Source organism: Piliocolobus tephrosceles, chromosome 8 (genome assembly GCF_002776525.5).
Source record: "Piliocolobus tephrosceles isolate RC106 chromosome 8, ASM277652v3, whole genome shotgun sequence".
NCBI classification, from domain to species: domain Eukaryota; kingdom Metazoa; phylum Chordata; class Mammalia; order Primates; family Cercopithecidae; genus Piliocolobus; species Piliocolobus tephrosceles.
In genome coordinates this window covers 143406001-143418152 of record NC_045441.1, presented here as the reverse complement: position 1 = coordinate 143418152, position 12152 = coordinate 143406001, and the positions used below count along the sequence as shown (strand labels likewise).

Genomic DNA, 12152 nt, shown 5'->3' with positions numbered 1-12152 from the left:
TGAAGTCCAGCTTCCAGCTGAGCTGAAGGTGGAGATGGGATCACTGGAGCAGCTGTTGCTGTAAATGCCACAGTCTCAAAGTTTGTCCACCTGCGCACAGAGGACTTGATATTCTTCCTTCCTGTTAACAGAAACCTTTGGGATACAGCCTGAGGTGATAGCTCTGTGCACAAAATATGATTCACTAAGCCAGTTGTGGGGGAGGAGGCCTCAAATTAGGTGGCTTTCTGGGGTCTCAGTAGCTGTGGGTAGGGTTCGTCACCTTAGGTGATGTGTAAAGGCCTTGTAATGAGTTGTACCTTCCACTCCTGAGTCAGGAAAGCTCCTGCTATGCCATAGGCTGAGACATGTGGGGCTGTGCCACTTAGGCCTCATTTTGATGATGACACCTGGCTGATTTGTTTGCAGCTTTGTTATTACTGCTGAATGCTTGATGGAAATCTTCTGTATGCATACATACATATGTGTATGTGTGTGTGTATATGCATGTACACACACACACGCACATACTCTCTCTCTTCCTGTTAACCAGAGAGAGATACCCAGGTTAGTGGCACCAAACAGGGGAGCAGGAGTGGCACCAAAGAGTGAAGCAGAAAGGAATGAGAGAAGCAGTCTGTTTCCATGTGGCCACTAATGCTTTGTGTGTCTGTGCTCCAGGCAGCAGCCTGATCCAGGCTGGGCAGCCAAGGGCTGAGTCTTCCTCCTGCCTTGCCCTCCCATTCATCACATGTATTGGCTAAAACTCTCATCAAATAGAGTTCCAAGTGCTCTCCAGATACATGAATTGAGTTTTTATAAACAGAAGTCTGTTTTAAATCTGCTACCTTAATCCTAAAGTGATGCCTTATAGTTTGATGAATTATATGTGTGTATTAAATTAACCCAGTTTGTGTAAATTTGTATCTAGTTTGCATGAAACAGAGTATAGCAAAATGGAATTCTATATCCTTTCTTTTCTGTTGAATTTATCCTTTGTCTTCAGTATTAGATTCAAGTTCCATATTTAGTTTGTTTTAGGTTAAAACAACAATAATCCTTTGTTATCTCATAGTTTCTGTGGTTTAGAAATTTGGGAGTGCCTTAGTTGGGTTCTGCCTCGGGATCTCCCATGTTGTCAAGTGTAGTCAACACACCAGCTGGGGTTATAGTCATCTGAAGGTTTGACTGAGGCTGGAAGACCCACTTCCAAGATGGTGCCCTCAATGGCTGGCAAGTTACAGACTCACTTCAATTTGCTACAAAGTTTCTCCTCAGCTCAAAATCCCCTCTTCATCCCTTTTTTTTTTTTTTTTTTTTTTGCGACGGAGTCTCACTGTCTCCCAGGCTGGAGTGCAGTGGTGTGATTTCGGCTCACTGCAAGCTCTGCCTCCCGGGTTCACGCCATTCTTCTGCCTCAGCCTCCCAAGTAGCTGGGACTACAGGCACCCGCCACCATGCCTGGCTAATTTTTTGTATTTTTAGTAGAGACGGAGTTTCACCGTGTTAGCCAAGATGGTCTCCATCTCCTGACCTCATGATCCGCCCACCTTGGCCTCCCAAAGTGCTGGGATTACAGGTGTGAGCCACCGTGCCTGGCCCTCATCCTTTTTTTCTCATCCTTTTTGCAAAGCCCCATTCCCCTTCAACCTATTCTCACCACATGTAGATGTCATTCTAAATACCCAAGATGACCCCCAGGAAGACATCTTTTTGTTGTCAAAATTCTTACTATTTTAATTTGAAGTATTTCCATTTAAGGTTCTGAGCGCAAGAACCAAGACAGATTTCTTGATTTAAATTTTCACAACTATAGGGCTTGCCACATGTCAAATTCTGTCCCCAAATTCCAGCTCCTACCCATTCCTAGTTAATTACTACGAATGTTAATTCTAGTTAATTCCAGCTCCCACCCATTCCCAGTTAATTACTAGGGGTAATTAACTGTTGGTCACTTAAAAATTGCTTCCTTTTGGCTGGGTGTGGTGGCTCATGCCTGTAATCCCAGCACTTTGGGAGGCTGAGGTGGGTAGATCACGAGGTCAGGAGATCAAGACCATCCTGGCTAACATGGTGAAACCCCGTCTCTACTAAAAATACAAAATTAGCCGGGCGTAGTGGCAGGTGCCTGTAGTCCCAGTTACTTGGGAGGCTGAGGCAGGAGAATGGCATGAACCCAGGAGGTGGAGTTTGCAGTGAGCCGAGATGGTGCCACTGCACTCCAGCCTGGGCGACAGAGCAAGAATCTGTCTTAAAAAAAAAAAAAAAAAAATTGCTTCCCCTCATCTTCAGAGAGTATTTCTATACTGAGAAGCAGCACAAGCACCAGGGCCCAGGCTCAAACCCCCGCAGCCCAGGTCTCACCCTGCATACAGGGTTCTTTCTGACTTATAAAGAGCAGGAGTGTTGTCCACGCTGGGAAAATGATATGAAGAGAAATCATCAACTTGAAGACCCTGAGCACTCCTTAAATGCCAGTCTGGTACCGCCGCCTTCCCTGTCCTTGGAGTGAATCTGGGCACTTGTTATCTAAACACACATATCACTCTTCCTCTTGGGGCATTCGGTCAGTCGTTTATGTCATTCTTCTGCATTGTCATTTCTGATTGCCACTAGAATCCACCATAGAGAAGCTCCAATGGCTGCCAAAAAGCAAAACAAAACGAACCTTGAAATGGGAGAGGGAAAAAAATACCACAGTAGTCCCTGAGGAAATCTTGGGTAGTGGCCAGCCATCCTTAGCACCCCCTGAACCACAGCCAGAAGGAAAAACTTCCACCTACATCTGGCTGCGGAGCCTGACACCGTTAATCTCAACTGGATCTACTCGACCAAAAAACCTCAAAGGCAGTTAATTTGTTATTTTACATGCGTTTATTATTTCTGCTGGCAAACTGTTTACTCACAGGTAAGGTAGTCAGTTGATAAACTGAATAAAGAAAAAAAGGTGAAATCCTAATATATAAGAGAGGAGAGAAGGGGCAGAAAAACCCGCAGGCCGTGTAGAAACAATAGCATCACCACGGACCCCATGCCCCTCCACTGGGGGAATTCTTGAGTAGGATCAACCTCCAAACCCTCTTCCAGCTCTGGGATGAGATGGCTCCTCTCTTGGCCACAGGACCGTAGATAAAGTGGTGCCGCTCTCCACAGCGAATGGCGTGGCAAACAGAACACAGTGGTTGCTGGGGCAGACCCTATGGCAGCCAGATGTGGCCGGCTGTCCACAATGGGCCTGATCCCCATCATGGCTGCGGCACCCTCGGACAGGAAGGGCTTCTGGGAGCTGTGCAGGTGCAATCTGAGCGTGGGGCATGGCGGCTGTGTCCCCTTTGTATCATCTGGTGTCCAGAGTCTAACCAGGAAGTAGATTTAGTTAATGTTAACAGAGGGATTTAATACACAGATCTGTGAGTCAGCGATTAGAGAACTGAAGAGGGGAAGGCGAGGCATAGCGGTGTTATCTCAGAGACGGTCCTGAGGGAGGCAGCTGCCACCGCCAGGCCAGAGGGAAAAGAGGAGGCTTTGAGAGTTCTGAAATCTAGACGTTCAGGGGAGAGGCCCAGCCAAGGTGCTGCTGAAGCCTCCAAGAAGGGGCTGGTGCCTGTCTCCAGGAGCTGGGAGTGAGACCCACAGAGGGGAGAGGCTCATCTGCCCCAAGAACTTGGGGATGGGTGCTCTGCTGAGCTGGGTCTAAGGCCCCCCAGGTTGGTGCCAGCATCTTCGAAGGAGTCTAGACAAGGATAAACGCAAACTAGAGGCCAGGTGCGGTTGCTCACACCTACAATCTCAGCACTTTGGTAGGCCAAGACCTCAGATCACCTGAGGTCAGGAGTTAAAGACCAGTCTGGCCAACATAGTGAAACCCCATCTCTACTAAAAATGCAAAAATTAGCCCGGCATGGTGGCCCGCGCCTGTAGTCCCAGCTACGCGGGAGGCTGGGGCATGAGAATCACTTGAACCTGGGAGGCAGAGGTTGCAGTGAGCCGAGATTGCGCCACTGCACTCAAGCCTGGGTGACAGAGTGAGACTCCATCTCAAAGAAAAATAAGGCAAGCTAGAACCACCTGCTACTGCTGAGTGCACACTTGCTGCAGTGACACCTGGTATTGCAGCCTCTCTCCAGGTCCCCATGGCACAGCCTGACAGGGAGGAGCTGGGAAAGCAGACATGTGTCTGCAGGGGCTCAGCTCCAGCCTTGCAAAGCAGGGCATGATCTTTCTCCCCAATAGCATGTTTGCATAGTGAATGATAATTTAAAGATGGCACCAGGGAGAATCTCAAGCCCATTGTTTTACAGATCATGGGAAGGGCAGCACAACACACTTGCCATGTATGCGTTCACGGTATGTATCGTCATGTGCTGCGAATAACGACTCTTCTGGTCAAGGACGGACTGCATATATCGCAGTGGTACCATAAGATTATAACGGAGCTGAAATCTCCCACCCCCTAGTGATGTCATAGCCATGGTAAAGTCATACTGCGATGCATTTTACTCACACAAATCTAGGATGAAAAGAAAGAAACAAACCAAGCAATCCACCATGGACATCTTTCTGAAAAGAGTGATATATCTTCAAGAAAAGCCTCAGGCAGGTTCTTCAGGTGTCCAAAAGAAGGCCCTGTTCTCATAGGAGATGACAGCTCCATGTGTGTTATGGCCCTGAAGACCTTCCCGTGGGACAAGGTGTGGAGGTGCAAGACAGCTACATTGATGATCCTGACCCAGGTGTGGGCCTGGGCTAATGTGTGTATTTGTGTCTTCGTTTTTAACAAAAAGTTTAAAATGTAAAAAAAAAAAAAAAAAAAAAAAGGAAAAGAGCTTATAGAATAAGGATACAAAGAAAGAAAATACTTTTGTATAGCTGCATAATGTTTGTGTTTTAAGCTAAGTGTTATACAAAGAAGTCAAAAAGCTTTTTAAATGAAAAACGATATAACGTTAGAAAAGTTACAGTAAGCTAAGGTTAATTTACTGTTAAAGAAAGAAAAATATTTTTTAGAAGTTTAGTGTAGGCCAGGCATGGTGGCTCACATCTGTAATCCCAGCATTTTATGAGGCTGAGATGGATGGATTGCCTGAGGTCAGGAGTTCAAGACCAACCTGGCCAACATGGTGAAACCCCATCTCTACTAAAAATACAAAAATTAGCCAGGCATGGTGGTGAGTGCTTGTAATCCTAGCTATTTGGGAGGCTGAGGCGGGAGAATCACTTGAACACAGAAGGCAGAAGTTGCAGAGAGCTGAGATCGCGCCACTGCACTCCAGCTTGGGCGACAAGAGCAAAACTCTGTGTCAAAAAAAAAAAAGAAAGAAAGAAAAAGGCCAGACGCAGTGGCTCACACCTGTAGTCCCAGCACTTTGGGAGGCCGAGGCGGGCAGATCACGAGCTCAGGAGATCAAGACCATCCTGGCTAACACAGTGAAACCCCGTCTCTACTGAAAACACAAAAAATTAGCCGGGCATGGTGGCGGGTGTCTGTAGTCCCAGCTACTTGGGAGGCTGAGGCAGAAGAATGGCGTGAACCTGGGAGGCGGAGCTTGCAGTGAGCTGAAATAGTGCCACTGCACTCCAGCTTGGGCAACAGAGCAAGACTCTGTCTCGAAAAAAAAAAAAAAAAGAAAGAACAAAGACAAGAAAGAAGAAGTCGCCTAAGTGAACAGCGTTTACAAAGTCTACAGTAGTGTACAGGAATGTCCTAGGCCCTCACATTCACTCTCCACTCACTCCCTCACTGATTCACCTGGGCTACTTCCACTGCAGCAAGCTCCATTCATGGCAAGTGCCCTGTACAGGTGCACCATTCTCAATCACTTTTTACTGTACCTTTTCTACATTTAGATATGTTTAGATACACAAACCCATTACCATCGTGTTACAATTGCCTACAGTATTCAGTACAGTAACAGGCTTCACAGGTGTGCAGCCAAGAAGCACGAGGCTACCCCGTACAGCCGTGTATTGCGGGCTGTCCCCTCCAGGTGTGTGTAAGTGCACTCTGCGACGTTTGCACACAGTCGAAATTGCCCAACGATGCATTTCTCAGCACATCCTCGTGGTTATGCATCCTGCAACTGTACATTAATCTCAGTCCCTCCCCTTGTTAGCACCAGGGGGCAGAGGTGTCATCTCCCCTGCTTCTCATCTGCCATCGCCCAGCTGCTTGTCAGGTGACCTGGGATTGGTGCAGTGTAGATCACGGTTAGGTTGCTCCTGATCTCTGGGGCAGATTTGGTCTGGGAACTGGCACTACACAGAGGTTGACCTCCAGTCACCAAATATCAAAAAGGAAAAGGACACTGTTCAAAAGGTATCCTGTGAAAGCTGGTGCTTTTGCAGCTCTATGTGGGCTGTACTTGGTGGGGATGCCAGAGGGGAGGAAGGAGTTGTTTTAAGTCCCTGCCATCATCTGGCTCCTGCAAATCATTTCTTATCCTTTAGGGGTTGTTTCTGTGTTAAAGTACAGAGACCAAGAGCTGGAGTTTGGAGCCAGGTCCTAGGGTTCTGATCCTGGCTCTAATTTTCTAGCTGTTTCATCTTGGATGAGTAATTTAATTTTCACAAGACTCAAATGACTTTTGTGTTAAATCTCCATAGTACCTCCAAGGGTTATTGTTAGGACCAAATCGGTGTGGCTTTGAAGGGCATAGCACAGTGCGCTATGTGTGAGGTCAGGGATTAATAAATGTTGACGATCATTTGCTTGGTTGTGGGGAAGCTGATGAAATTTGCTGCATGTTGTGGTGCATCTTCCTTGATTCCTTCCCTCTGCTTGCGGAGCCTTGAGCCAGACCTCAGTGAACACAGCTAGCAGCCAACCCAAGCTATTGCAAGGGAGGCCATGACAGAAGGGATAATGAGTTTGAAAGATACACCTGATGGAAAGGCAAACCCCTTTCAGGAGGAGAAAGAGGAAGATGGAAGGCTGGGTGCAGCTGGACCACAGCACCCTAGACTGCTAGAAAAGAACTACCTGGGGCTGGCAGTCCTGACAGAGCCATTTAATCAGCCAACAGTGGCCAGGCTGGACCTCCATCCTCCTGAAGCTGGCCCCTCCCTGGCACAGTGGGGACGGTGGGTGCCAACGTCCTGACGGGGTTGCCTCACGAAGGCAGGGAAGGCAGCTGCAAACCACAGGCAGCCCCAGTGAACCATTAAGGTCCAGCCCATGAGCAGTGCAGAATCTCTCCCTTTCTGATACAGGACAGAAGCTTTGAGAAGCCCACCCGTTCCCCTCCTCTGATCCCGTTTCCCAGATGCTAACCGAATCCCTGTTTGGCAATCACTTTCACTCAGCACTCGAGCTGTGGACTCAGTCTTTATCTTCTCTTTAATAGACACATGGCAAAGTGTTGTCTCTACAGCCTCTTTGGCTATAAGCAGGGAACTGTGAATCCAACAGACCAACATAGAAGCAAAAATGCTCCTCCTGGCAAGAAGAGACAAATAAGAAGCTTTTTATCAGGAATTAATCCCTACAATATGGTCTGATGTCAATACAGACTCAGGGACATCTCCCACTTGTCTTTCACTACCATACAATAAAAATATAAAACTGATAGTGACCCCAAGAGGTCCAAGATCACTCATCAGGAGAGAATTATCTCCTTTGTACATTGTCTTTAGGCAGGAGAGCAGAGCTGTGCATTTTGTTCGACATATTCTACAAGAGCTGACAGGAGGGCATTGGATTGGTTCCCCTCAGTCACCCTACAGACAGGGCTTGCAGGAAACCCTCCAGGCTTCTCTAGGTGCACCGTCTAATAAAGGTTGTTGTTGCAATCTGGCACGGAAACAGGATTAGGTATTTTGAGCAATTACTACTGTTTACGATTCATATACATTTCTAACCTGATAAAATATTAGCAGTCAAGCATAAACGAAAGTGTTTCACAATATTTGATTTGCATAGTAGAGACTCAAAGTCAATGAATGTCTACATTTCTTACCGTGGTATAAACAACTTTTGCTATTGAAACAGAAGCAAAATAATTCATTAATTGCCACTTCTTCCTTCTCTTATATGGAATGTTTCTTGCTCTAGATAGCATATGTGGAGTGTGTTGTATATAATGTATAATTTAAGTGACACCTGAGAGGTGTTAAATACATATTGAGTGATAAGAATAACGAGGCTTATTCATCTTATGAAAATGTTAATCAAACCCTCAGCTGGAGATTGAATTAATATTATAATAACATCATTCTCCAACTGGGGTATACAGAATCCTGGGAGAGCTGGGGAGTATTTGAAGCCACCAGGAAAACGTGGCACATCTTCCTCAAGCTTCGCTTTACTGAAGACTATGAACTTTTTTAAACAGTAAGACACTCACGATTTATGGAGTAAAAGTTTTCACATAGATTTTCAGGTAGAATAGACTTAAACTTTTACCCATGATTCTAGTGTCACCTCTCCAGACTCCTCTTGTCTGAATTTGTCTTCTCTGCCATGGAGTACTTAATAAAGCTTTTGAAGCACTTCCCTTATTAAAACACTAGAATACAATAGCATTTCTTGTTCTCTCTGATTTCAAGTAATAATGGGGAAAAGTAACTTGAGTAAGTGAACAGTCTGTATTTTAAAATACTTGTGGGTTTAGCACTTCAAGTGATATATACAGAAGAAAGAAAAATCTAAGGATGTTTCTAAATAAATTCTTCAATTCTTATCACTAAATTTCTCAATGAATCTGCTTGAATGCATAAAGATCTGCATTTAGCATATTAATGGTGACTTCACAGGTGTCTAACATTTCTTTATCTGTTCACATTCTTTTGATAAAGCTAGTCTTTGCAATAAAGACAAGACTAAACCTCAAGCCAAGACCACATATAAATGATCACAAATTTCCTATGTTCGAACTCTTAATTGATATAATTTATTATACATAACATACTACATGAATTACAATAAATCAGAGATTATTATATCATTCTTTAATTCATGCATTTAAAGAGTCAGGGACATAGCAGACCACAGGCAGTTTTATTGCCTAGGATTGTTTTTAAAGTTTTGTATAATGGCACTGGTTTTACATGATCATCCAAACGCTGCATCATCACTTAACTGCCTCACCTCACAAATTATACTGTCAATTTGTAGAGGACTGGGGCTGCATTTTCTATTGTTCTATCTTTTTCATTGCCCACTAGCCTTGGCCTCCTAGCAGGTATTCACATATCAACAAAAAATAGTAGTTAGCAAATTTATCAAGGATGCCCTTAAAGTGCCTGTGTTTGGTGAGTGTGCCTTCATTCTCATTGGTCATGAGATGCCCAACTCTATAGCAGTTGTTTTACTCTAATCTCATGATTTGAGGATAAAGGTCTTTGCCTAGAAACACTTGAACATATTCCACACACATGAAACCAGTAGCAAATTAGCAAATTTGACAGATTCTATGAAACCAGTAGACTTTTCTACTGTTTATAAACCGTTGCTTCAAAATGAAAGGAAGTAGTTGACCCTCAGTGCCTGCTTCATGTCAAGGGATTGGATTTTGGAATAAACTAGTCAGCTAGAACACCTGCCTCTTTTACAGTTGTGTGTGTGTGTGTGTGTGTGTGTGTGGTTGCCACAAACAAAACCTTAAAGCTAATATTCCCTGCTTTCATGGATAGGACTATGTGCTTTAGTATATTTGGAGATGGTGTTTGTGGTCAACTATTGGGACATACCCCATCAGTATTAGGGTATATGTACTAGGATCATGTAGGAGAATATTTGAAATGGGGACTGTTCCAGAAAGCCTGGAACTATGGTCTCCTATCCCCAGATGTCTGCATCATGACTTGTTCATTCTTTTCTATCCATTCTCAACCTACCCATATTGTTTTACCTCCTCCTTCTTATCTGCCTTGTTTGACTTCTTTAGGACAATGTCGACCACCATGCCGGAGTGAATTTGGGGAGGAAAGGACACTTTGTGGGCAAAGAACGTGGCTGTCAGCACAGAGAAAGGGACAGTAGGTGAGTTAGATACATCATGTCACCAAAACTCTGTGAGGAGTCATATTCCTACTGAGGAGGTGGAAAACAGGCCAGTGCAGTTCTGAAGATGACCCTGGAGAATGGTGAGGATTCATCTCGTCCACATGGCTGTTGGGTGGGGATGGGAAATGAATGAACTGGGAATTCCATTGAATTCTGGGAAGAAACTTCTTTCGATCCTGGTCCTCTCCCTCAGTGTTGCCTAGAAAAGAAGTTCTTGAAGGCGCTGTTGTAGTTCTTGTTGAAAGCCGTATAGATCAGGGGGTTAAAGAAGGAGTTGGAGTAGCCAAGCCACAGGAAGATGCTTTTCCAGATGGCGGGGATGTCACAGGAGCAGAGAGGACTGATGAGCTCCGTGAGAAAGAAGGGGATCCAGCAGAGCGCGAACACACCAATGAGGATGCCCACCATGAGGGCGGCACGCTGCTCCTTCTGCTCTCGCCAAGTGTCCCCTTCTGTCTGGAAGGTGACGGTGGCATGGCGGACCGTGAACACCATCTGGGGCTGTTGGGCAGAGTCCTTCACCTGGAAAAGACAAGAAGGAGCTTTATGAGGAGCCATCTCAGTCTACCTCCAGGCTGACACTGACAGGCCTGGATTCCACACATCCACTCGAGGGAAAGTCTTCGATGGATAGGTGTGGGAACCTGAAGGCCTGTGGCACTTGCTCTCAGATATGGAAACCAGGCAACGGAGCTGGGGTGTTTGCTTACATCTTAGAAATGAAAGGACCAGATGTGATGAAATTGACATCATGAAGATGGATTCCCTGTTGCTGTCCGTTCAACAGAGGCACTGAAAGAAACAAGCAGGCAGCATGGCCTGCCCAGGTTAGTGGCAGAGGTGCACACATCATCAAAAGTGTCCTAGGTTCCTATCAAAATCCTGTTCACTTACGACCATGTTTTCTACCATCTTTATAACCTTCTAGGCTCATGTAAGTCCCCTCTATAATGTTAGGACTTTCTAGAACTTTTCCTCTGGCACAAAGCTGTGCCCCATAGCATATTCTACTGTTTGATGCAGTCTAGTAACCAGGACACCTCTCTCTGGGTCTATTCTGTGTCTTCCTCTACCCCTGTATGTATGTAAAACTGAGACTCCAGTCTTTTAGTCTCACGTGGGTGCCCCCAAGGCCTCCACAGGGCAGGTTCCCACAGAATCAGGCTCTCCAGTTCACTTCCTTCTCTCAAGGAGTGGAATTCCTGGGAAAGGAAGCTCCTCCTGGGGGGGGGGGGGGGGGGAGGGTTTGCATTGGGAGTTATACCTGATGTAAATGACAAGTTGATGGGTGCTGACGAGTTGATGGGTGCAGCACACCAATATGGCACAAGTATACACATGTAACAAACCTGCATGTTATGCACATGTACCCTAGAACTTAAAGTATAATAATAAAAATAAATTTAAAAAATATTACCAAATTTGTAGAATAGCCTTGCTGACATTTATTTGCAAAACAGTATAATATCAAGTCTGTACACTAAATTAAATTTAAAAGAAGATAATAAATAATGAAACCAAAGGTCCATAATAGTACAACCTTTAAAAACACGTATAAAATAAGCACTGAAAAAATCCCTCTTTCTGTACCTCTAGATGAAACCAGAGTTACCTTTGGCTACTGATTTATCAGTGCATATCTGGAAATGCATTTGAGGGAATTCATTCATAAAAATCCAAACCATATTTAGCTTAATTTTTCAGCATAAAGGAAAGAAGGAAAGCTACCAATTTCCTTAACAGAATTCCACCCCATAATAATATCAGGGAAGCTGTTTTCCATATTGTCCCAAGACGCCAATAAAACAAGAATTGTAGCTGGACTCTTCAACCCTCTGGAAATTCTCCTTCCCCTTGGCACATTTTTATGAGTGACAATGGGGACACTGGTAACACTGGTCATACTTGAGACATGGTCACACTGTGGAGGCTGATCACACTGGTCACATAAAGGATGCTGGTAACACTGGAGATGCCGGCTATACTGGAAACATCATGGATTTTGATCATACTAGAGATGCTGTTCACACTGGGGATGCTGGTCACACTGGAGATGCTGTTCACACTGGGGATGCTGATCACACTGAAGATTCTGTTCACACTGTGAATGCTGGTTATCCTGATGACACCATGGATGCCGTTCACACTGTGGATGCTGGTCACACTGGTG

The 12152-nt window shown here is 45.1% G+C and overlaps 2 protein-coding genes across 7 annotated transcripts in view; one reads left to right on the top strand and one right to left on the bottom strand.

The window, feature by feature from the left end:
- The window catches only part of LOC111551461 (zinc finger protein 532-like), a 22731-nt gene extending 19382 nt beyond the window's left edge, over positions 1-3349 (top strand). The window contains 1 exon segment of the mRNA XM_031935975.1: positions 3133-3349. Within this exon segment, the coding sequence (XP_031791835.1) occupies positions 3133-3349 (217 nt within the window).
- Positions 3350-7286: 3937 nt separating this feature from the next.
- Positions 7287-12152, bottom strand: part of HTR5A (5-hydroxytryptamine receptor 5A) — an 80934-nt gene continuing 76068 nt past the window's right edge. For all 6 annotated transcript variants that reach the window (XM_026447001.1, XM_026446999.1, XM_026446997.1 and 3 more), the window contains one exon: positions 7287-10504. In XM_026447001.1, coding sequence (XP_026302786.1) covers positions 10172-10504 — 333 coding nt within the window. In that variant the 3' untranslated portion in view covers positions 7287-10171. The remainder of the gene's footprint in view (positions 10505-12152) is intronic.